Source organism: Macaca thibetana, chromosome 3, assembly GCF_024542745.1.
Source record: "Macaca thibetana thibetana isolate TM-01 chromosome 3, ASM2454274v1, whole genome shotgun sequence".
In the NCBI taxonomy this organism is placed as follows: Eukaryota; Metazoa; Chordata; class Mammalia; order Primates; family Cercopithecidae; genus Macaca; species Macaca thibetana.
Window position 1 is genome coordinate 152315418 of NC_065580.1, and position 26052 is coordinate 152341469.

General features: G+C 48.6%; 1 protein-coding gene across 2 annotated transcripts in view; it reads left to right on the forward strand.

The window, feature by feature from the left end:
• UBE2G2 (ubiquitin conjugating enzyme E2 G2) overlaps nt 1-19095 on the forward strand; it is a 34252-nt gene extending 15157 nt beyond the window's left edge. Inside the window, exons 2-6 of one of the 2 annotated variants that reach the window (XM_050784519.1) lie at nt 2024-2059; nt 2154-2199; nt 10751-10869; nt 14787-14927; nt 16964-19095. In XM_050784519.1, the coding sequence (XP_050640476.1) occupies nt 2024-2059; nt 2154-2199; nt 10751-10869; nt 14787-14927; nt 16964-17076 (455 nt within the window). In that variant the 3' untranslated portion in view covers nt 17077-19095. The remainder of the gene's footprint in view (nt 1-2023; nt 2060-2153; nt 2200-10750; nt 10870-14786; nt 14928-16963) is intronic. The other variant, XM_050784520.1, reaches the window with a different exon arrangement.
• Nucleotides 19096-26052: the final 6957 nt, after the last annotated feature.

The following is a 26052-nucleotide window of genomic DNA, read 5'->3' on the forward strand; positions in this document are numbered from 1 at the left end:
CTCTTATGATTCACAATATTGAGCATTTTCTCATATGCTTATTTGTCATCTGTTTTAGTCAGTTCAGGCTGCTGTAAAAAAAAACCAAAGACCAGGGAGTTTAAATGACAAACATTTATTGCTCCCAATTCTGGAGGCTGGCAAGTCTGGTAAGGGCTGTCTTCCTGGTTTGCAGATGACTGTCTTATCCTTGTGCCCTTACATGGCCAAGAGGCAAATCTCTCTTATTTCTTCTTATAAAGGCACTAACTCCATTCATGAGAGTTCTGCCCTCCTGACCTAATCTCCTCCCAAAGGCCCCACCTCCCAATACCACATACATTAGGATTCAGCATAGGAATTTTGGGGGGACAAAAGCGTTTGGACCACAGCACTATCCATGTTGACTCTGGCAGTGGCTCTGTTCAACTCTGCCTCCTTTTTTCTTCTTACCTATTTTGATTTTTATATGTGGTGTGAGATGGGGAAAGTTTGATTTTTTTTTGTCTTAGAGATGAGCATCATTCATGGAAAAGACTGCCCTTTGCCTCTGGGCCGTAGCTCTGTGTTCCCCCGAGTCAGGGTCTGGTTTGGCACAGGTATGCTTCTGGGCTCTCTCTTCTGCCCCATGGTTCAATTTAACTTCGAGCCAGTGCTACATTGCCTGAATTTCCGTAGCTCTGTAAGGAAGGCTTGGTAACTCATAGACGAAGCTTTCTGTTTCTTCTTTTTAAAGATAGTGTCTTGGCTATTCTTTTTTTTTTTTTTTTTTTTTTTTTGAGACGGAGTCTGGCTCTGTGGCCCAGGCTGGAGTGCAGTGGCCGGATCTCAGCTCACTGCAGGCTCCGCCTCCCGGGTTCACGTCGTTCTCCTGCCTCAGCCTCCCGAGTAGCTGGGACTACAGGCGCCCGCCACCTCGCCCGGCTAGTTTTTTGTATTTTTTTTAGTAGAGACGGGGTTTCACTGTGTTAGCCAGGATGGTCTCCATCTCCTGACCTCATGATCCGCCCATCTCGGCCTCCCAAAGTGCTGGGATTACAGGCGTGAGCCACCGCGCCCGGCGTGTCTTGGCTATTCTTGTTTGCATTTTTATATAGCTTTTAGACATATATACACACACACACACACACACACACACACATATATACCTCATATTCAGCAACTGTGCCAAACTCACTTTTACTAATTGTCTTTAGACTTTTTGGGGCTTTCCTGTGTATATGGACATAGCATCTGTGAATAATGAGTTTTATTTCTTTTTCAGTCCTTATACCTAATATTTATTTGGCAAGGATTTATAATTTTCTGTCTCTTCAGAGAACCACTTTTTGGTTTCATTGATTTTTTTTTTTTTCTGTATGTTTGCTTACTGTTTTATTAATTTCCCTGGTACTCTGCCCACTGCACTCCAGCCTGGGCAACCAGAGTGAGTCCCTGTCTCAAAACTAAACAACAAAGTAACCAGCGGAAACAGTTTGGAAAGACACTGTACCTCTTATGTTTGCTTTTGCATTAGTAAAAATAAAAAGAAAAATGAAAGTCTGTATTTTGTTGGTATAAAGAACTGTTTGGGCTGGTGCGCTGGCTCACGCCTGTAATCCCAGCACTTTGGGAGACCGAGTCCGGAGATCTAGACCATCCTGGCTAACATGGTGAAACCCTGTCTCTACTAAAAATACAAAAAATTAACTGGGTGTGGTGGCGGGTGCCTGTAGTCCCAGCTACTCAGGAGGCTGAGGCAGGAGAATGGTGTGAACCCAGGAGGCGGAGCTTGCAGTGAGCCGAGATCACGCCACTGCACTTCAGCCTGGGCGACAGAGTAAGTGAGACTTTGTCTCAAAAAAAAAAACAAACAAAAAAAACTGTTTGGTCTTTATCAGAACCGTTATTGTACTAGGTATTCACTTTGGGCAAACAGAATTTTCACTTGTTAATATGCATATTCTGTGGTTTATAGGCTTATATATTTTGTAAAGGTGTTTTGTTAAAATGACAATGTAACATTTATTCTGTTTGGTAATGGTTTTACTTATTAATTTTATAGAATTAACACTGAATCCTCCAGAAGGAATTGTAGCAGGTAAGGTACCAAAGTTAACTTCCTTATAATTTACTTTTAATTGCCAAAGTTCCTTCAAAGTTAAAATGTTGTGAAATTTTTTCTCACCCTACAGGCCCCATGAATGAAGAGAATTTTTTTGAATGGGAGGCATTGATCATGTAAGTTAATCTTATGTGTACTAGTTTTTAGGTCTTTGCTGGAAGTCAGATGTAAGAATCACATCAGCAGTGTGACTGTGCCCAAAAGCGTCACCTGGAAAAAAGACTGAGTTCTCCAGTAATGCCCAGCTCTTCTCTAGGCTGCTGGTCTGAAAGGAGAGAAGAACCTGAGCGTTGATCCAAAAGAAATGAGTGTTTCCTTAGAGCCAATCAAAGGTTTAGTTATAAGCATGTAATATATGTATTATATATTTGAGAATTTTAAGGTGGTAATTTTGGAATGTTGTATGATTGTGGTTAAATTAACCTCAAGTGGTGTAGGTGGCTTTGGCTTCCAGAAGTAGTCCCTACAGGTCTGAAATTTTGACGAGAAAAGGGTCCTCGAAGGTGTGTCTGATCACAACAGGCATGTTAGTGCAGCCTTGCCTGCCCTGCCTTTGGGCCAGGACTTCTTTTTCTTCTCCTTTCCTCCCAGTTTGTATCTTCCTGTGCTGCTTCTCCTTTTTTCTGTTGCCTCGTCTGGGTTTGTTGGCTTTGTATTCTGTCTGACCCAAGTAAGTGAGCAGCATGGTTCTGGGATTCATGGCATTTAACTTAGGGTGACGTTGCTTGGAAAGAGAAACACATGAACCCCTGATTTTAGAGTGTTCTATGGCCCTGACTCACTTTGCTTTTTCTTCTTTCTACCTTAGATGTGCAATTTTTGGCCATTCTTAGTATATTTTCAGCAAAGTGAGGTTAAGTAAAATTTAGGAAGCTGAAATTTGTAATCAGTCTCTGTTTTCTTTCTTTTCTTTTTCTTTTCTTTTTTTTTTTTGAGATGGAATTTCACTCTTGGTGCCCAGGCTGGAGTGCAGTGACGTGACCTCAGCTCACTGCAACCTCTGCCCCCTGGGTTAAAACGATTATCCTGCCTCAGCCTCCCTAGTAGCTGGGATTACAGGTACCCACCACCATGGCTGGCTAATTTTTGTATTTTTAGTAGAGACAGGGATTCCCCATATTGGCCAAGCTGATCTCGAACTCCTGACCTCAGGTGATCCCCCTGCCTTGGCCTCCCAGAGTGCTGGGATAACAGGTTTGAGCCACAGCACCAAGCCCAGTCTTTGTTTTCTCATTAGTGAGGTCTTTTAATTTGCAGAAAGGCCTCGGGTTAGATTTTGTTGCATTGAGAAGTGCTCTAGAGGGCAAGGACCAGAAAGTGAGGGCTGTGAAACAAGTGTGAGCTCTGGCTTGATGTGACCTTAAACTTCCTTATGCTTTTGGAATTTGCCAGTTGCTTGGATCACATTAATTCTTTTTTTTTTTTTTTTTTTTTTTTTGAGACGGAGTCTCGCTCTGTCGCCCAGGCTGGAGTGCAGTGGCGCGATCTCGGCTCACTGCAAGCTCCGCCTCCCGGGTTCACGCCATTCTCCTGCCTCAGCCTCCCGAGTAGCTGGGACTACAGGCGCCCACAACCGCGCCCGGCTAATTTTTTGTATTTTTAGTAGAGACGGGGTTTCACCGTGGTCTCGATCTCCTGACCTTGTGATCCGCCTGCCTCGGCCTCCCAAAGTGCTGGGATTACAGGCGTGAGCCACCGCGCCCGGCAGATCACATTAATTCTTAATGCTCTATAGGTTAGTCTGAGAAACAAATCACAGCTAAGTATTGTCTGTGGAGGTTAAATTGATATGAAAATTAGTTTTTTAGATAAACAAAATGTTTTAAAAAAATCATCAAACATTATTCAGATGGTACGGCAGGCCTGCCATTTCCTGATCATTTGTAACATCCTAATTGCTTGGGCCTATGGGCATGTGTTTTTTCTGTGTCTGAAGGTTTCTGGAATCTGTGTTTGTGTGTAATGTGGCCCCCAAGGCAGTTATGAGATGAATGGCGAGTCCCCCAGTCTGCACTGTCCTCATTAGTGAGCTGTGGGGCTGTATACTTGTTTCGGGGCAGCTCTTTATTTCTGTAGAAGCAGGAGGTCATATACATGAACTGATGTGTAACCTGCTTGTTTCATGTGTTAACGCAGGCGCATCTGCACTCACGCCAGTGGGGCAGCATGCCTGCTGCAGGGGCACAGAGTAGCGGGAGGCCTGTCTTTGTGTAGAGGTTGAAGACGCCTGTCGGGTCTGCAGTATTTGGGGGATGTTGGCTCCTCAGTACGCCTATTTGGAAGCTCATTAAAGGAACAGTTGAGCCTTCCAGTGTGGTTTTAAAAAAATGTTCATTGTTAAAAATCTATTAGGGTAACTATTACCAATTTTAAATAAACAGTATAAAATTAAACCAATATTTTGAAAACCTGTCTTAAAAAGTAATTAGAACTATTTTTAGGTAGAGCACTTTTGTGTTTGAACAAGGCTTTTTGCATTAGTGTGGAATTCCCCTGCTTGAAGATCCTGGTGAGTTTGTGGGTTTTGGTCCTGTTCCAGACCCTTCACAAACAAGAGGCCGTTTACAAGTGCACTTAAAACGCCTATTAGGGAATTAACTGTCCTCCCATCGGTTTGTCTCTCCCTGCTGTTTTGGCAGACATCTGGCTGAGTCTTTACTCCTTGGTGATAGGTTTCTTCTTTTTCTCTTTATTCTTTGATGGCTTCCAGGGCTGCCTTTCTACCCTAGTATTTCTGAAACCCGGGGTTGCCTCACGGAAGTCTCGTGGCTGTTGGTTTTTGCTGTTGTGCTTGCCTTAAGGGCCAGTGAAGAAAATGTCATTTTAGGTATCTAAGCAACAAATACTAAGTGCCTGTTATATATTAGGGCCCTTGTCTGAGGATACAGACATGTCAAAGATGCACTGAAATCTTTACCTTGGAAGATCAGGGTTGAGGGATTAGGATAGAGAATAGAACAGATTAGTGAATGAGAGGACTAAATAATGAGAGTCCTCAGGCTGCGTCTTTAAACACCGGAAATAACTCTGCTGACCCTGCTGAGCTCATGGTGGGGTCTGAGCCTGCAGTCAAATCAAGTGTGGCTGGGACAGCGGCACACCAGGGGATGTGGCCACCATGGCTGTGGTTGCTAGCATGGCCTGCTGCTCTTGGCCCAGTCATTTTGCCTCTCTTTCACTTATTTGGATCAAAACAGAGAGGTTCATCAGCATCTTCTAGATAGATGGTTACAGGTCTTGCCCAGCTCTAGGGTCCGTGGCCTGTGACCCCATTGCCACTAAGCCGTGGTGACGGGGGTGCAGCTGCAGAGAGGGTGGGTGCCCTCTTTCACTGATGCACTTCTGTAGGATGGAAGGAGCCCTAGACAGCTGTTCAACCCCAGTGGCCGGACAAGCCGTGGAGTCCCTTGGCCGTTGCTGTCTGCTGTGTCCTGCCCCAGCATTCCCAGATCAGCTGGCATAGTGACCTTCCTGATGGTTCGTGCCTGACTGCTGTCACCTCCCCAGACCAGTGGTTCTAGAGGCTGTGGTGAAATAAGGACCTTCCTTTACTGAATGGTGTGTTTGGGGCCCAGCTGGTGGATGGATGCTCCCAGGTTCTCCAACTGGCTCATGGCAGCCAGCTTGAGGGTTCCCAGGCTGCCACTTCTACCCGGAGCCCTTCTCACACTGGGGGCAAGTGTCGGGGGCACAGCAGCCTCCCTTTATGTCCAGATTTCTTGTTGACTGAAGACTGTCACAGAGCATCTCTTGGCAGTATTATGCCTTGCTAAAATAGACCCGAGATAATAAAATAGGTGTTTATAATTTGTATTGTATGTAATCTCACCATAGCAGTTTCTTCAACAAAAGTGTTACAAAGTTCCCTATATGAAGAAGTTATTGCCACATTCATTGCATTAATAAAAAAGGAAACATCACTCTTCCACATAATTTATGGAGCATCTATATAGAGTAATGCCATGTAGCTCTAAAACAGTTCAGGTGGAATTTTCATCCTGGCATGGAAAGATGTACACAATATAGATGATAAAGGCAGATTCTAGAATAATAGGTCTGGAACCGTCTGTCCATCCTTCCTTCCTCTCGTCTCCTCTCTCCCTTCCTTTCTCTCTTCCTTTCTCCCCTCCTTTTTCCCTCCCCACCTCTCCCTTTCTTATGGAGACATGGTCTAGCTCTGTCACCTACGCTGAAGTGCAGTGGCCTAATCACAACTCACTGCAGCCTCCAATTCCCAGGCTCAAACAATCCTCCCACCTCAGCCTCCCAAGTAGCTGGGACCACAGGCGCACACCACCACGCCCAGCTGGTTTTTAAAATGCTTTGGTCTTGCTCTCTTTTCCAGGCTGGTCTCGAACTCCTGTCTTCAAGCGATCCTTCTGCCTCAGCCTCCCAAAGTGCTGGGATTACAGGCAGGAGCCAAGGCACCCAGCCTGAACAGCTTTATTGAGATAATTTACATACTGTACGTTTTACCTGCATTAAGTATAGAAGTCAGTGGTTTTAGTAAATTTCTAGAGTTTTGCAGTCATCACCACAATCCAGTTTTAGAATATTTCCAAAAAGATCCTTAAGCCTATTTGCAGTCAGTTCCCATTCCAACCCGCAGGCAATCCCTACTCTTTCCTCTGACTATAGATTTGCCTTTTCTGACTTTTCCTATACGTGGAATTCACTGTCTAATCATCTGTGCCTGGCTTCTTTTACTTGGCAGAACATGTTTGCGATTCATCCACGTTATACTGCATATCAGCAGCTCCTTCCTTTTCCATTCCCCAGTTGATGGACTTTTGGGCTTCCTATTTCTTGGCTCTTTTGAGCAAATGCTGCTGTAAATACTTGTCATGTCACACTGTCTGTGTGGACATGGGGTTCATTTCTCTAGACTAGATATAGAGGTCTGGAATTGCTGGGGTATGGAGTAAATTTGCATTTAATGTTTTAAGAAGCTATCAGACTGTCTTTCTAGAGTAGCTCACCATTTTGCATTCCCACTAGCAGTGTATGAGTGTTCTAGTTTCTCTACTTCCACACCAACACTGTTGTCTGATAATAGCTGTTCTGGTGGGTGTAAAGTGCGGTCTCCGTACAGATTTGACTTGGATTTTCTTGACGACTAATGATGTTGAGCATCTCTTAATAGGCTTATTGGCCATTCATGTATCTTCTTTGGTGAACTTCAGAACTTTTCCCCATTTTTATATTGGGTTGTTTTCTTGTTGGTGGGACATAAGAGTTTTTAAAATATATTTTGATACAAGTCCTTCATTAGACATAGGATTTTAAAATATTTTCTTCCAATCTGCAACTCTCCATTTTGTTTTCTTAATATGAGTCTTTTGAAACTAAAAAGTTGTTAATTTTGATGAAGTGCGATTTTGCATTTTTTTCTTACATGGAGCATGCTTTTGGTGTTGTATATAACCCAAGGTTACAAAGATTTTCTCTTGTTTTCTTGTAGAAGTTTTGTGTTTTGTCACTTTTACATTTAGGCCTTTGATCTATTTTGAGTTAGTTTCATGTGAGTTAGGTGGGAGTCTGTTTCATTCTTTTGTATGTGGTTATCCAGTTGTCTCAGCACCATTTTTGAAAAGACAGTTCTTTCCCCATTGATTAATTTCCCCATTGATTAATATATTTGCATCCTCCTTGTTCTTGTTGTTTCTTTTGAAGATTCCCAGGTGAGGCCATCTTTGGTGAAAGAGAAGTGAGGTTGTCTGGGAGTATGGCAATAAAAGTTGTCCAAAAACAGCACTGTGGCGTCTCCCACTCCTGGCTCAGGAGTTGCCTGGAAGGCATGTTCCATAGGGTCAGGCATGCTGCTGCACACCACTGCCCACCTGCCCTCCTGTCTGGGCGCCAGGCATTCTAGAAAAGAGAAAGAAACCCCAGTTTCAAACCAGCAGTGAACCGGAGCATTTGCAAATAACTTTGATATTTAAGATGTGGGCGCACTTCAGGAAATGTTTGGTCATGCTTCTGAGGCTAGGAACGACCTGGTAGATTAAAAAAATTTTTTTTGAAAGAAAGCCCTATTGTGAGAAACAAAGATCTGTTATCAAAGTATTGAGCAAATACCATTTGGCTCATTCCAAAAACACTACCCAGACATTTTTTCTTATTCTAGACTCAGAGGTGCCAGAAATATTGAGTGCTGGCAAGCGTTCCTGACATATGAACAGTGTTACTTTTAAAGATACTATCTTTATGTACCTGATTTCTGATTTCACAGTTTGAACTGTGTTCTCTTAACTCTAATACTAAATTGATCTAGGACCTTGACTAAGTCATTTCATCCTTGAATTTTCCAGCCTTGCTTGACAGTAAAATGAAAACCACAATCCTTGGTGCTCTTTCATCAGAGTGCATGTGGAGAGTGAATGGGTGGCGGTTATCGTTTGCACTGAGCTCTTGTACTGGACAGGAGGCTCGGGGTGGCCACGCGTCACTCTGATACATGGTGTGTGCCCACCCTGTGTTGAGAAGGTTGGGCTTCAGGAATGTGTTTGTTCAGGCCATTGCAGGGGGAGCAGAGTAACCCAGGCTTGAGGCATCCCCAAGCTACTGGGTGCTGGGGGCCAGTGCAGGGCCGGGGGTACTCATCCGGGCACTGCCCTCTCCAGCGTAGCTGTTGTACCAGTAGCAGGACCTTGTGCTCATGCCTCCCTCGGTGGTGTTCCCTGTGCTGGTCATGCGGAGGCTCTGGGGACTGTCACTCAGTAACCCGCTCCCCAAAACAAAGTGGCCATATTCACTCTCTTCCCAAAAGGTAGCAAAGACAGTTTTCAGAATCAAAATTTGTCTTTTAGATTGAAAAAATCTTGTCTCCACGAAGCAATCACTGCCTTGTTCTCTTCTGACTGTTGCCCGCAGATCAGCCCCGTCAGGGCCATGAGCCGTTCGGCATCTGCTGTTGCTGCCGACAGCCCTGAGTGCCGCCTCCAGGTGAAAGCTAAAGCTCTTTGTTCAGTTTCTTTTTGATTTTTGTCTTTTTCTTTTAATTGTAGAGATAAATATTTCCAAATCTGTTGTTATTAATTTCACTGAACCAAGATAATTTTAAGATTTTTAAAACAAAATTTTACTTTTAATAAATCTATTTTTTAACTAAAGATTTAAAATGTATTTTTGAAAAATTATTTTTTTCCTGTGCCATATCCTGGATTCTTTCTGAAGGCAGTAGGTCTTGTGTGGACTGTCCTCTGCTCATCCAGGCCTTGGCCCCCGCGCAGCTGTTCTTTCTGCCTTAGCCGTTACTGTTAGAGGAGCAGAGCTGTTTATGAAGGGACTTGTTCTTTCAGTTCATAGAAGTAAAACGGATTTACTGACTTGTTTATTGATCTGATGAGTCACACACAATGCAATTTCCACTGTTTCAGTGTCTGTCACTGTCATTCAGCAGTCCTGCTTTTTTATCAAAGAAAGATGGTGCAAGATCTTTTAGAACTCCTTGAATGTGTGTTTTATTAATGTGATTTGCCGGAGAGGAGGAGTTCATCCCTGGCGTAAAGGTACAGGCATGGTGGCTATCACTTTCCTCTCCTGTGGCCATCATGCCTTGAACTGTTGGTTAAGATAGTGTTAATTTATACTTGTTGGGTTTTAAACCTTAAGCAGGATTTCTGAAATGGTTTCATCTATTTCTTCCATTTACTTGTGAGGAAAGTATAGGTCCAGGGAGATTCACATGCCTGTGTCTGTGCCCATGACGGGGAGTTGTTCTAGTGTTGCATCAGTGGGATGAGGCATGACACGTGGTCCTGCAGTTGCGGCCTGGAGTGGTGGTACCTGTGTGCCTAGCCTTTCACCTAGCATGCAGCAGTGATCACATGTGCTCTTCATCTGCTTCTTGAAGGTTGCAAAGATGCCTTCTTGGGCACGTTTAAAAATTAAAAATCACCTTTAAAATACAACTCTTAGCCCCTCATCTGTTGAAATACAATGGAATCTTGCTATATCCTTTGCCGTAATTCATACCCTTATCCTAAAATGTGATTGTACCACATCTGCAGAAAAAGCTCCCAGATCTTAGAGCATTGACATGAGTTATTTTCTCCGATCCCCTAATTATCAAGAGGTTTTGCTGCTCAACTCTTAACCTTTATAAATGTGCAAACTGCCTGTAACTCAGTCTTTGTACTTGTACTTAAAATTTAGACCAGATTGAAATAGGAGAATGAGACATTGCTTTCAGTTGAGGAAAAAAGTACCAATTCATTGTCATTTAGATAATCTTTTCATGTTCATTTTTATTATTATTATTTATTTTTATTTTTGTTTATTTTTTGAGACAGAGTCTCGCTCTGTCACCCAGGCTTGAGTGCAGTGGTGCAGTCTTGGCTCACCACCTCCCAGGCTCAGACGATTCTCCTGCCTCAGCCTCCCTAGTAGCTGGGATTACAGGCATTCGCCACCACACCCAGCTAATTTTTGTATTTTTAGTAGAGACGGGTTTCACCATGTTGGCCAGGCTGGTCTCGAACTCCTGACCTCAGATGATCTGCCCGCCTCGGCCTCCCAAAGTGCTGGAATTACAGGCGTGAGGCACCGCGCCCGGCCTCATGTGCATTTTTAAAGTGGTAAAAATGTTCTTAACCTATTTCTCAGTTGTGGTCGATGTTGAAAAATGTACTTTGAAGTTCAGTCTACATATTTGATATCTTCTAGGGGCCCAGAAGACACCTGCTTTGAGTTTGGCGTTTTTCCTGCCATCCTGAGTTTCCCACTTGATTACCCGTTAAGTCCCCCAAAGATGAGATTTACCTGTGAGATGTTTCATCCCAACAGTAAGTGCTTTTGGAAGTAGTTTTTGTGGTACCAGGATAGGTTTAGAGATAATCTTATCAACCACTTGAAATGTGGTATATTCTATGTGTCTATGATGTAGATCTTTAGAAAACACTTCTTAGGTTTTGAAATTCAGCCAGGTAAGCATGGTGGTATTCAACACATGATTTCAATTTTGAAGGTCAGTTTAATGTAGATAAAAGAAAACTGGATGCCATTTGACCAGCCACCCTACTTCACTGGGGAGGAAGTTTTACTTGTGGGTGTGTGCTCAGAAGGGGTTATGCTAATCTTTGTCATAGTGTTATTTTTAATGGTGAAAATTTTGACTTAACCTGGGTTTTTAACACAAGAATAAATTAAGTTATATGTTGTATTAGTCTGTTCTCACGCTGTTAATAAAGACATATTCAAGACTGGGTAATTTATAAAGGAAAGAGATTTAATGGACTCAGAATTACACATGGCTGGGGAGACCTCACAATCATGGCAGAAGGCAAAGGAGAAGCAAAGGCACATCTTAGTGGTGGCAGGCAAGAGAGTGTGTTCAGGGAAACTGCTTTTTATAAAACCATCAGATCTCGTGAGACTTATGCACTATCACGAGAACAGCACGGGAAAGGTGTGCCTCCATGATTTAGTACCTCCCTCTGGGTCACTCCCATGACATGTGGGAATTACGGGAGCTACAATTCAAGATGAGATTTGGGTGGGGACACAGCCAAACCATATCGTATATGTTAGAATGTGATGTAGATTTTTAAAATGATCTAAAATAAGAATCAATAAAACAAAATAATATTTGTGTTATATTGACTGGGAAAAGCAGTAGGACTGTTGTAATTTCCTCTTGAAAAATAAATTTACATGTAAGTGTATATATAATTGGAAAAGTAAGCACAAAAATGTTAAGTGATTCTTTTTTCAGATTGAAATTATTTTTTCCTTTTTATAAATCTTTTTTTGCCCTAAAATTAATATACATTACTTTTACAAGGAGGAAAAAAATAAGGTCATTTAAGTGAATTGTACTGTAGCTATTTGAAAATGTGTCCAGTAGTAGGAATTGGAATTCCTGAACAACTGTAGTTTTTATTTCTTCCTTTTACATTTGGGGATTATACGTAAGAGAATTAATAAGGAAATATGTTATATCTTCAATGATGTTATTTAGAATAATGTTTCTTATAAATGATTATTATTGCCGCTGATAATCACGATCTTAATAGCTATAGAGAAGAAAAGCAAATAAAGTATCCTATTTTGCAAAAATGAAATATTTATTTGAAACAAATTTCTTATTGTATGCATATCAAAGAGCATGAGAGAATTTATAGAATTTTCTGAGCCTCTGACTTCTCTCTGGGGTTAAAATGGAATCCATTTGGTATACTTTCCCCTTGTCTACGCCTGTCTAGGCAGAGCCCTACTCGAACTCCTCTTTGCCATAGGGGTTTTCAGGACTGTCCCCCGATACCCCCGCCACTTCCCTCGTGGAAATGCCCTCTGCTGTTAGACTTGCTGTCCTAACCCTCATTAAGGACTTCTCATTTACTGCAGATATTGGTACGCATAGGTAGTGGGTGGCCGTCTGAGAAAGACCATCTGGTACTTCTTTTCTTGTCTCAGAGCTACTTCAGTCTTGTGTGCACAGGAGATGCTCAGAAGCCTGCCTTTCTTTCAGGGAGACTGGCCATGAGCCTGAGTTAAATGGTAACATGGAGGTTCATCATACACTGTCTACTCAAGTGTGTTTTTGGAATTCTCCATAATAAAAAGTTAAAAAATAAAATTGATAGGTAAGAGTAATTGAAGTAGTCAGTTTCAAGTTGGTTGGCTGTAAAATGCAACTGTGAAGAGGATTGTAGGTAATTAAGATACTAAAATTGTATTGAGGATAAATATATTATTCAGAACAATACCTGTGATGTGGCATTAGTGACAAATATGACCAATAAACTGATTACATTATGTGACTATGTACTGCAGGTGGTCTGATTATTATTTTTAGTGTTCTAGTAATTATTTTTAATGCTCAGATAATACAGTTTTAAATTTTTGCCTTACTGTAATTGGATTATTTTGATTTTGTAAAAATTATCTTTGAGAACTGTAGGTCTATCAATATCATAAAAATTAGGCAGTCAATAAGTACTTTAAAAAAATCCAACACATTTACTACAAGTTGCTGGGATACAGTCGTGAGCAAATAACAGACCTTCAGCAGCATATAGTCCAAGGACAGGGATGGACATTGATGGGAGAATCACACAAACAAATGCAAAGTCACATCAGGAAGGTCTGGGCAGCACCTTGCAGAGGTGGTGGTTGGATGGACCATCTGTAGGGAGTGAAGCAGGAGTTACCTAAGTGATTCGGGGAGGAGGGGTCCTTCACATGTGCAGAGGCCCAGAGCAGGAAGTGAGGGAAGAGGAAGGAAGGGGCCGAACTACCTCAGGCCTTTTGGTCATTACTGAAGGTTTTGATGTTTTCTTCTGGGAGTGGCAGAACTCCATTGAAAGGTTCCAAGGGAGTAGCATGACCAGAGCGATATCTGACGGCTCGCTCTGGGTACAGTGCACAGGACAGATAGGAGGAAGCCAGGCAGGCCCTCAGCTGTAGTGGTCTAGGGTGGAGACACCGGCAGCTTGGGAACCAAATGTGGGCACTAAAGATGAAGAGATGTGGGTGGATCCACGAGAGTTTTAGGATGTGGCACTGCTGGGACTTGGTGAAGGGGAAGGGCTGTGGCAGGGACACAGGTGCTTTTGGTGCTTCTGGGGGTGCACAGTGTCACCTATGGGACCCCCACCTGGAGAAGGCGACGCAGAAGTGGGAAACTTCCAGATTTTGTGGATGTGGATCTTAGGTGGACAGCCTGATGTGCAGGGCAAGTATGCATCTAGTTTCTTCCACTGTCCTTGAATGAGAAGTTGTGGTTCAGTTCCTGGATAGTAGAGAGGATTTACCACTGAAACAATGGATGAGTGGAAGGAAACACATAGGACCAGGTATGAAAGACAAGACTGTTTGAAGGTAAATGATCACCATTAACATTCGCAAATTTTCATGAAATTCAGAACTCATGAATTTAGGTGAGTTAAATAAAAGTATTTAAAAATTGCTATTTCTATTATTATAACTTTAATGGCTTTATAATTTTACAGTTGAGTCTATCTAGATGGATTGCTGGATGTCTGAGTATATACGGAGCCATCTGAGAATTCCTCCCAATTATATGTAAAAGAGGACTGATTACATGCTGTGAATTAAAAATGTATTTGTCTTCATCAGACCTTGCGTATCTTTTTAATGATGATATTTGGTGGAAAGGGATTTGATTTAGACACATTGATCTCCATTCCAGGTAGTACTGATGATAATTTACTTATTATTAGAGTAAGCTACCAAGAGAAATCCTGGTGTCTTTCTTTTTGTAGATATTTAAATAATTCCAGTTGCCTTTATTGTAGCCATGTGAACATATATTTTACACAGACCAGGTCAGGGATTTAATGGTAGAATTAGAAATACCTAAGAAACTAGCTCTGAAAAGTATTGTAAATAATCCTAATCACATTAGATATTTTGATGAAATATTTGCCAGATAACCTTTCATTTACTCTTTTTGTGTATAGTGCTTGAAAAAAGTTTATATGAAAGTGGATTAGATTATTACAGCTGATTAGAACTGGCCAGGTCAGCCTGGAGCCTGTCAGTGAGTGAGCTGGCCCCACCGGGATTCCTGCAGACATGAAGCATGACACTCAGGGGCCCCAGGCTATGCCCCAGCTGTGCAAACAGCTTGGTTGCCGTGTCTGTAATCCTTGTTCTCATTATCTGTGGAGCCTGCCCCAGCGCGGTGACGCCTTGGGCACCATTCCTGGGTTCACCTGACTGCCTCTGACCCTTGCAGTCTACCCTGATGGGAGAGTCTGCATTTCCATCCTCCACGCGCCAGGCGACGACCCCATGGGCTACGAGAGCAGTGCGGAGCGGTGGAGTCCAGTGCAGAGCGTGGAGAAGATCCTGCTGTCGGTGGTGAGCATGCTGGCAGGTAAGGCCCGAGCCGCCTGGCAGGAGCTGCTGTGGAGACCCAGGCTGCAGGTGTTCTCCTGCCTTGGGTCATCTTGTCTTTATAATGAACTTTTACTCATTTGCAGTTAGTTTACACATGCTATTGCCGTTTAGTGTTATCTCCATATACTTGTCCAGTTGTAAGCATGCCTTCTAGTGCAGCCTGGTGTTGTATATTGTATTTTCGGTCATAATTAACTGGTCTCTGGTCCTTGAACCTCTTTTTCCCTCAGTAGGTGTTTATTAAGGACCGACTACATGCCACCCACTGGACTGGGGGTGTAAAGCTTTGTGTGACAAAGACCCCACCTCTGTGTTCCCATGGTTCTAGGGAACTGTCCAAGCCTACTAGCAGTTAGAGGCCAGCGGATACACCCTGAGATCAGATACATGCAGGGACTCTCGGGCCACTTCCTGGTGGGGCTGTCTGGAGTATGTTTAGGACGTGTAGGTGTTGATGAGGTAGGAGGGAGGGAACGACATTTGGGGCAAAAGAAGCAGCCTGGGCTGAGGCCCAGAGGCAGGAGGCGGCTGACTTGGTGGGGGCACTGCCAGCTCATTTTGGCTGGAGCCAAGGCCGCTGGGAGAGGAGCCCCAGCAGACCCTGGGGATTGGAGTGGGGGGGTGACGTCCTGTGAGCTGTGCGTTCGAAGGGCCATCCTTGCAGCTGTTACTAATAGTGTGATGGAAGATAAACAGAGACTTCGTGGTGTTGCAGTAGCCTGGAGAGAAAAGAGAAGGGCTGAGTGGTCCCAGGGCTAAGAGGAAGGGGTGGTTTGGGAGACCTTAAAGGTATGGGCTCTGGGACTCCTGGTTCTTGGTGTGCCGGAAGTGCTGCTCTGGGTTCAGGAGACAGCAGGATTTGGGGAACTGTTTGAGGTGTGTAGGACAAGGGGCTCCATCCACAAAAGGGGGTCAGACATGGGAGTGAAGATGTGGGGTCATTTCTGGATGAGGCGGTACAGGTGATGGAGTAGGACGGAGGGTGACAGCAGGGCAGGCAGGAGGAAGGGTGTGGGAAAGGAAGGTGGGAGTCCGAAAGGAAAGAGCAGACCCAGCAGAGGGCCGGGGGGTTGGTGGATGCCAGAGTGAGACCACTCAGCTGTTCTCTGCAGAGCGCTTGGGCGCCGTGGAGTGGGGTCCAGAGGGATGCGAGGTCAGGGCCTGTGATGCGAGTGTGTATCCTGAGAGGGCTGAGGCGGAACTCCCTTCATGTGCTGAGTGGAGGGAGCCAGGCCAGGAGATTGGAGGTGGGGAGGGAGGCAGTGGCTCAGGCTGTCTTCAGATGTCAGCTGTGGGTTTTATCCTCATCAGCTCTGCTCTGAACCGGTCCCCGTGTGCATTCTGAGCAGTACTGCCGCCACACTGCACAGCCGCTGCTTCAGCACATGTCATCCGTTTCTGGTGGTCTCTCTCCTTTCTGCCTTCCGGCAGGCCCTGGCTGTTCCCTCCGTGCCTCCTGACTGCAGTTCTGGAGTGACTGCCAGAGCCGCTGTCTGGTGGGTGGGTCAAGTGTCCTGGGGTCAGGTGTCTGCCTTAGGCTGCACATTTGCTTGGGATTGTCTTGGTGGGAGCTGTGAGGGGCAGTTTTGCTGAGAGGGTGCTCTGTGAGAGAGAAACCATACTGCAGGGTGTCTTGAGACAGGTGAAATAAGCAGCAGGTGGGTCCCATGTAGCTTGTCCGGGTGCCGGAAGTGCAGTGACCCAGGAGGCTGCTGTGGGAGGCCGTGTGGGCCTGTGCTTAGGTGGGTGTCACGTGTTCACAGCAAGACAGATGGCAGCTTGTCCTGGCGTCTTCAGACACTCAGAACACAGGAGTCATGAGTGGCTCTTTGAGACCCGCGTGGCCAGCCCTCTAGAGGTGGGGCCGACCCCATGCAGTTCTCAGGTTCTTGTTTGTTTCTGAGACACAGCTCTTGAAAGCCTCCTCCAGTGTTTTAAGTAAATGGGAGGCCTTGCCAGGCTGCTTACATGTAGGACTCCCTTTTACATGGAGGGCGTTCCCTTTTCTTTCAGAGCCCAATGACGAAAGTGGAGCTAACGTGGATGCGTCCAAAATGTGGCGCGATGACCGGGAGCAGTTCTATAAGATTGCCAAGCAGATCGTCCAGAAGTCTCTGGGACTCTGAGACCTCGCCTCGCACAGGCGCACACACCGCCAAGCAGCTCAGCATTCTCCGGAGCACTTAATGACAGTGCTACTCTGTGCTGGCACCAAACAAGCAGACTTGCAAGAACCACAGTATCTTTTTTTTTTTTTTAAACCTTTCCAACTTCAAACAGGCTTCTCTTCTGAAGTGATGACTCAATGTCGAATATTGACAGCTTACTGCAGTTTTACAGTATTCCTCACAAAGGGCTTCAGGTAGATTATCAGAGCTGTCAGCACTACCTCTCCCCGCTGAAACCAGCAGTTCATGGCTTCCTGTGGATTCCCTCCCTCCCTGGAGTGTTGAGGGGGTCGCACCTGCCAGACTTCCAGGGGACGATGGAATACCCAGAACGCTCCTTCTGAAGAAATGGGGCCTGGAGCTACAGCACAGGGGAAGGGCCCGGCACCCTTTCTGGGTCCCTTCTGGTTCCCTGTGGGCTCCATGAAGAGTCCATTACTTCCTTTCTTCCTTCACATTCTACAGGCAGATGCTTTTCTTATAATCTAATTACATCTTTTTCATTTGTTATGTATTACAAACCATCACACTTAGAAATACTTCCAGGAAATGCTTTAAGTGTGAATTAATAAGAAATGGGGTAGATAGAAAAGAAATTTATCGTTGATTGGCTGGGCGCGGTGGTTCGTGCCTGTAATCCCAGCACTTTGGGAGGCCAAGGCAGGTGGATCATGAGGTCAGGAGATTGAGACCATCCTGGCTGACACGGTGAAACCCCATGTCTACTAAAATTACAAAAAATTAGCTGGGCGTAGTGGCGTGCGCCTGTAGTCTCAGCTACTCAGGAGGCTGAGGCAGGAGAATTGCTTAACCCGGGAGGCAGAGGTAGCAGTGAGCCGAGGTCGCGCCACTGCACTCCAGTCTGGCCAAAAGAGTGAGACTCAGTCTCAAAAAAAAAAAAAAAAAAAAAAAAGAAATTTATTGCTGATCACAAGGACAGACAGTTTTTTCCCGATCATACTCATCAAAGATTTACAGTTGTGTATTAGTAACTAGTGCATTACTAGAGCAGGTGCAAGTGAGGTCTTTAAAGTTTCAATGGAAGTTTTTTTCTGGATCTACAGAAATTTTTTTTTTTCCCATCTATAAACTGGAAATTCTAGGGTTTTTGTATATTTTGGATGCACTGGGAATTTATTAGCACAAAATCATTCTTTGCAACTCAAAAGTCAGAAGGGACTCTACCATATTTTAGCCCAGAGCACAGAGGAGTGCCTTATCCCCACACTTGACTGGGCTGTGGAGGTGGGCATGTGGGCCCCCGGGTCCAGGTTGGGGACAGAGCCCTTGTTTTGTGACTTAGGATTTTGATGTGGTTCCCATGTTCTCTCACAGGGCCCGCTGAGCAGCACAGGCCAGGAGGCCACAGTGTAAGCAATAACAGATCTGCCACATGCAGAAGCAAATACCAGGCCTGTTGCACACAGGCGGCATTTAAATAGGAATTTCTATTTTTGAAATAAGGGATGGTCTATGAGGCATACAGTAGATTTGATGTGATCACTTTTCTCCCTCCCTTCCATAATGGATCGTGGTCTGTGTGACTGAACCCACACAGAGTGTCATGGGTGAGTTTCTGGTTGAAGTAGCTTCACGTTGGGCTTTTGTGGACAGCAGATTCTTTCCTTTCCTTAAGGGACTCATTTAAAATTTGGAACGCAGGGCAAGAACTTGTATTTGCAAGGAGATGGGGGAAAGGAGCGGTATTGTACCTAAGTAGTATTTGCAGGCAAATGAGAGGGAGCCCTCTCTGTAAAGGAGAGTCGTTTGTGTAAGTAGACGGGGGCTGTGGGTGCGGGCCCCTGAGGGGCACACAATTAGCCTGGAGGCTTCTGTGAAATGGGGAGAGGGAGGAGAGGCAGTCTCTTAACAAAGTATTTTTATTCATTTGTATTTATTAAATGAAAAAATCCCATGGTGTCCCTGTTGTGTGGTGGAACCTAATCACTCTGTTGAAATAAAGTTCTGTGTTTTCCCCGCCCTGCAGTGTGTGTCCCTTTGTCGTGTTGTCACCTGGCCACAGAGGAGCCTGTGGCCACTGCCCCCAGGGAGCACACCAGATCATCCCAGCTGGGATACCTCACGGTGGGGCCTTTTCTGCAGATTTGGGTTAGCTCTGGCACGTTTTCTTCTCTGTTTCTGATCTCCCTTCCGTCATTCTGTGGTCTTTCTCTGGAGTTCTCAGGTTAGTTGGGGTCTGTGAGACGGATGTGTTCACTAACCTGTAAATGACATTTTGTAGCTTTTTCAGCAGATGCCATCATGTTAGTGGCACATTTGACCACTAGAAGCCAGCAGGCTGTTCCCACCGCCCTTCCCTCCTGCAGTTGCGTCGAAGCACAGCTCCCTGTCTTCACTCCTCTGTGGTCCTCTGTGGTCACGGTCGGTCGCGATCAGACCTGCCTCTGCATCTTGTTACTTAGCATGTCAATAAAGAGGCAGATTCCTGTGTCAGTGATTTGCTGTTTCTGTTCTGGTAGTTTGCAGTTGGCTTTTCTTTGTAATCCTGTGAGGCAGGGTCCCCAGGCTCCCCCAGGTGCTGGCACCTCGTTCCCAGGGCCGGTTCCCAGGCCGCTCCTGGTGGGGAGTACTGGGTGAGTGCCTCAGCACAGGCCCCCAGGCATGTCTGTTCTGCCCTCTGTCCGGTGTTCTCACTAACCATACTTTTTAATGACTAAGAACTCTAATGTGATACTGAGTTGGGGTCCCTAAGACCACCCAGGGCAGTGATTCTCTAGGAGGACACAGGCCACGCAGGTCGTGGTACTCACGGCTGTGATCTTCCACAGAGAGGACAACGAGCAAAATCAGCCAAGGGAAGGGTTCCTGGGGCCAAGCCCAGGGGCACCAGGCTCAGTCAGCTTTGGAGGCCTCTCCTGGGGCAGGGGTCACGCAGGATGTGCCTCACCCCCACTGCAAGCAGCTGGGACGCCCTGCCTGGTGATGTACCCGGGACGGGTCACGTGAGCAGCTTCTGCCTGGGCTGCGCCAGAATTCCAGGCTCTCAGCGGGGATGTGGGTGTTCTGCCTAAACCACCTTGTACAAACAGCACAGGCCCAGCGAGGTGGGGCGGGGGGAGCCCCTCGGAAATCCCAGTTCCCACACGCCAGCCAAGGGCCAGCCCGGCCAGCCGGCCTCAGGACGGCCATCCCCGCCCACTCTGTGGACCCTTTCTGCACAGATAGCCTTGGGCGTTGATGGTGATTTTTACCATTTCATTTGCTCTGTGTTTCTGGGTTTCGTCTGCTGGCTCTGGTTTGCCTGTCTGGCTGAGTGCCGTCCTTGATTTTCCCGTGCGCCCATCTGCCTCCTGGCATGGGGGGAGCTGCTGGGTGGGGAGGGCTGCTGGGGTGGGGGGGCTGCCGGGGTCGGGGGGCTGCCGGGGTAGGGGGGGCTGCTGCAGTGGCCGGGGAAGCTCTAGGGTCTCATTTTCTGGGTGTTGGGCTTCTCACCCGTCCTGAGGGTTAGCAGCCCCATTTCACTGCTTGGGCCACAGCAAAGGTGGCGTCCATAGCTCTGACTTACTTCTGGGATTGCTGCACCTGCTGGGGCTTCTCCAATCCGGTCTCTGTGTAGATGAGGTTGCTAATTTTTCAGAGAGGATTGCTGTTCAGTATCAGTTTCTTCACTGGATATGGAACTGCTCCAGCTGCACAGAAAGGCATCCCAGGGCAGCCTAGCTTCCCTCCCCTGGGCGTGCCCTGCACCGTGGCCTCCTGAGCTGACGAGGTTTCTGCAGGTTGGAGTTTGTGCTGGAGGCGAGGGCCCTGGGGATGCCACCTGGACACAAGGAGGGAACAGGGAACAGGTCCAAAGATTTGGGGCTGCCAAGGGGCAGCGAACACACCAAGGACAGGTGGATTCTGGAAACCCTGCCCTGAAGGGGACCGTGGGGCCGGTTGGGGTGTGGGGAGGGGTTGGAGAGGGGCTGTGGACAAGGCCAGCCCCCTGGGCTGTGGGGGGCATCCTGGGAGGAGGTCTTGTCGTGCTGATGGGGGATGGTGGCCCCATCTGGGAGGGAATGCTGTTGCGCCCAGGTCTTGGCTGAGCCCTGTGGAAGCTGGAGGTGTTCAGCTCCTCAGATCTGTCCAGGTTGTGCCCCGTTGTCACCAGGGCCTGACTTTGTTGAGGGGACAAAGCAATGTGAACCCCCCTGCAGAGACAGGAGACGCTAGCTTCCTCCCCCAAACCCCGGCTCCACTCAGCCAGCCATAGCCCGCACCCCTCCCCATCCCGGACACACCTTCCAGGCCTCAACACCCAGCGAACCCACCCACTGGGCAGTGCCAACTGTCTGGTGCCCCCGAGGCAGCTGGCCCATGCCCTTCGTCATCCCCTGGTGAACAGCCATAACCCCTGCCCTTGGCCTCACCCTGGTGAGTGTCCTGGCCCTGCCCTCCACTGGGTGGGTGCACTGGTTTGGGGATTCTGTAGGAGCGTCAGGGAGACGGGGCTCTCCACCTTTGTGCCCCTCCTGTGCCCCTGTTCCCATGCCTGGACTGTGAGCGCTGCTGGCTGTGGTGGAACCTGACACCTGATCTCCAGGACCCGAGCTCTGACACCAGAAGTTGCCAAGTCCTCACACGTCCAGGCGTCTTCCCCTCTGAAGGCTTCCCTATGAACCTGGCCATGAGATGTCCGAGGACATGTTCTGAGGAGTTGAGGTGGGGGAGGCGAGGTCACTTGCCAAAGCCCTAGCCAAGAAATGGTCCTCGCCATGCCCTGATGCAGCACTGCATCTGCAAAGTCCCCCACCCTCCAGGACTGCGGCCCCTCTGCCTCCATGGGGTGCGGTGGGCTCTGCACTGGCTGCCAGCAGCCCTGTCTGCTTTGCTGGCATGAGGCCCACTGCACCCTCCTATGCAGTGTCCACCTAGACCCAGAGGCCTGCTGGGCAGCCTCCACTGCTCCACCTGCCCCCACTTCAGCTGCTGGCCTTTGCAACACAGCCACCTCACGCCCCTTCTCGCACCCTGGTCTGGCCCTGTAGGTCCCCCCACCATCAGGCTCATTAGCCCACGTGCTGTACTTGGCAGAGCCTCACCTTCCACTTGGGGCCAGGAGACACCAGGCCCTCAGCACCCTCCCTTACGTGCCTGTAAGTTCCTCTGTCCACCAGCTCAGCAGGGAAGTGCTCTGGACGCCCCACCCACTTTCCTTCTGCTCCAGACTCCAGATTTTCCTCCCCTTGCGGTGGCCACGCATGTTGTCCGCCTCCCACAAGTGTGGCCCCGCAGCCGCCTGCGGCCGTGCCCCCAGCTGAGTGGTGCACTGGTCAGGTGACTCACTGCCCTACATCCTTATGAGAACCCCCCGGGGGCCTGGGGTGACGATCGGCCAGCATGGTAGCCGGCAGCGCTGTTGCTCTAAGTTGCTTGTCGTAGGGATAACAAAAATGCACACTGTAGCTTTCTTTTGCCATCGCTTTCTTTTTTGAGTACAATTTCATGAGAGGCTAGGATGGCAAAGTGATAGGAACTGGTTTTTCAGGTGTGTAAAGCACAGAGCGTTCAGCTCCATCTCTGTGGTCGGGAGATGATGCAGGGCCCTATCCCTGGTTTAGACTTTGCAGTGGCACCCTGTCGTGTGACTGTGAGTAGGGCTGGGCTGGGGGCCACAGACCTGAAAGCTGCTCATGATATTGCCAGGACTGTTGTCTGGGGTTTGCCGAATGGGCATGGGCAGAGTTGGTGTGGGGTGGTGGGCAATGTTCTGTGGTCCTGCCTTATGTATGGGCAGAGGCTGACATGGGGCAGCCCCACTGCTGCCTGGTCAGTGGCTGTAGGTGAGCTGTGGGTCTGGCAGTTGAAGGTGGCTCCGGTCAGCCTGCTGGGGCTTGGCCTGCCTCAGACCCCAGCAGCTGTATGACCTGGGCGAGCTAGGGAACCTGTCTAGGTCTTTGTTTTCTGGTCTGGGAATGGATTTGATGGTAGTCACGCCCCAGCCCTGAGTGGTGGTGAGGATTAAAGACCATGTGTGCAAAGCTCAGAGAACAGGGAGTAGCTCCGGAGACAGCAGCTCTCTCTGTGGTGGGCGTGTCCAGGAGGCTGCCCCTGCCCACCTCTCGGGGCAGGATCTCCTGTCTCTGTCCCTCCCAGCCCAGCGCACGTCTGAGCTGTGGTCAGGACATCTTGTCCTCAGCTGTGCCCCCTTGCCCGGTCAGTTCTTCAGGTGGCCGTGGGCACATGTGTGCCAGGAGGGAAGGGGGCATCCTCACAAGGGTGACGTGGGGCCACCTCCAGAGCACAGCCACGGGGCCACCTGAGACTTGGCAGCAGTCAGCAACATGGCTCCTGGATGCCTTCCCGCCCAGGCCTGTCCAAAGGAGAGCTCCTCCAACGTGGGGTGGATGGAGCCCCACCCTGGGTGGCGTCCCTCCAGGAGGTTACCCACTGAGAGGCCTGGGGCCAGCTGCTCACCCTTCCGCTGCAGGGCCAGGTCCCTTCCAGGCGGCTACCATCTCAGACCCTCAACATTCCAGTCTGAGTCTGAAGAGAACTTTCAGATCAGAGCACAAGTTCCATGGGCCTGGGGCGGCGTGTGCTGGGTGTGCTGGGTGCCTGGGTGTATGGGTGTCCCGGGTATGCCCCAAGTGTGCCGGTTGTGCTGGATGCCCAGGTGTGCGGGGTGCCCGGGTGTGCTGGATGCCCAGGTGTGCGGGGTGCCCGGGTGTGCTGGGTGTCCCGGGTGTGCTGGGTGCCCAGGTGTGTGGGGTGCCCGGGTGTGCTGGGTGCGCTGGGTGTGCTGGTTGTGGTGGGTGCCCCGGGTGTGCTGGGTACCCCGGGTGTGCTGGGTGCCCAAGTGTGCTGGATGCCCAGGTGTGTGGGGTGCCCGGGTGTGCTGGGTGCCTGGGTGTGCTGGCTGTCCCGGGTGTGCTGGGTGCCCAAGTGTGCTGGATGCCCGGGTGTGCTGGGTGCCCCGGGTGTGCTGGGTGTCCGGGTGTGCTGGGTGCGCCGGGTGTACTGGTTGTGGTGGGTGTCGTGTGCTGAGTGTCCTGGGTGCCCTGAGTGTGCCGGGTGTGCTGGGTACCCCAGGTGTGCTGGGTGCCTGCCTCTTGGACGTCCCATGGCAGGCACATCCCTGCTGGGCAGGGAGCACGTTGGACACCTGCCATGGCCCCAGCCTGTGTGCGCGGCACTCCTGTTTGCTCAGGGCTGGTGGAGGAGCAGCGGGAAACCAGACGAGTACTCAGATTGCGTGCCTGTGTGGGGCTTTCTGGCAGAGGACCATCTCACGTTGGAACCAATTCAGATGGAAACGAGACGTGGAAGGTTGTCCTTTGCTAATGGGTCTTTGAAATCCTGGATAATATACTGAATGAGTTGGAACCACATGAAACATTTACAGCTTCAGGGCAGAAGAGACTTGGGGATTCTCATGGGTCTCTCCTCCTGGACCGGTTCCCACCTGAAGGAGCTCCTAAAGCAGAGGACGGGGCCACAGCACAATCCCAAATGTCCCAGGGGGGGCCGATCCCACCCAGACCTCGGGTTCCACGTCACCGAGCATGTGTGTTTGTGCACACATGTATGAGAGTGTGTGTGCCTGTGGGGGCGTCTTTGGAGCAGTTCCAGCAAAGCATTTGGCCTGCTCCAGGGGTGTACATGAGAGAGAGAGGGCCAGAGCAGCCCAGAGTGGGCACCTGGGAAGGCTACTCATCCCAGCCCCAGAGCAGCCCTGCTGGCAGCCAGCATTGGAGCACACCCCTCTCTCCTCCTATAGGGGCTGCTGAGAGGTGGATGTGGCAAGAACCTGACCCCTGGAACTGATGGGGACATGGGCAAGACAAACACGTGCCCTTAGCTGGCCAATCCTGGGCCTGCCAGCAAAGACCTCAGGGCTGGGTGGAGCCATCTGGGCCTGAGAGCTGCGTCCCTGGATGGAAGACAGGTTGGCTCCTCAACCTGCCGCCACCAGCCATGTGACCCTCCTTGATGACGTGGGGTCATGAGAGTCTGTGTCTGGTGGCTCTGACGAGACTGAGTAGCTACCTAGCAAGGGTACCTAGCAGGCCTGGCTGTGGCAGCCCTTCCTGGTTAAAGTTGGCAGTTGTGGCATGGTCAAGGTCAACTCTCAGCACACTGGGAGCTGGATAGAGGCCCCGGCTTCCTGGCCAGAGGTCCTGGAATTGGCTTGCCAACACCTGTCCATTCCGGCTGCTTCTAGCAAGAAACACGAAAATGTAACCTCCAGTTGAGTGTGATCTCCAACCCAGTCCCCTTCTGTGTTTGCCACAGGGGTTCCTAACCAGGGGCTGCCTGGCCTCCTGGGCACACTGGGTTCCATCTGCAGACCTTTCTGGTTGTCACAGTGAGGGGCGGTGTGCTCTTGGCCTCCAGCGGGCAGAGGCTGGGGTGCTGGCCAATGGGCCCCCCCAACAGGGACCCAAACCCAGAACTCAGTTGGACCGAGTCAGCCTAACCTTCCATTGGGCTGTTCCTGTTTGGGAACCCAGGGCCAGGGTTTGCCGTGGACAACGATGTGGGTGGTGACAGGGAAGCAGAGGAGGGTAGAGCCCTTGACATGCTGAACACCATGTGCTGGAGGACAGTGAGGTGGGAAGTGGACCAGGGAGCTACCTGGCCATGCCCCTGCACCACCATCACGTGCCAGACCCCCACACCTGCGCACCCACACAGTGCCACGCCCACACATGCCCGGACACACAGCCACTCACACGACACACTCACACCCTTTGCTCTCTGTTCTTCAGAATGTGTGGGGAAAAGAAAGAGAGATCAGCCTGTTACTGTGTCTATATAGAAAGTAGTAGACATAAGAGACTCCATTTTTTTCTGTATTTGAGATGCTGTTAATCTGTGACCCTGCCCCCAACCTTGTCCTTGCAAGAGGCATGTGTGCTGTGGTGACTCAAGGTTTAATGGATCTTGGGCTGTACAGGATGTGCTTTGTTAAACAAGTGCCTGAAGGCA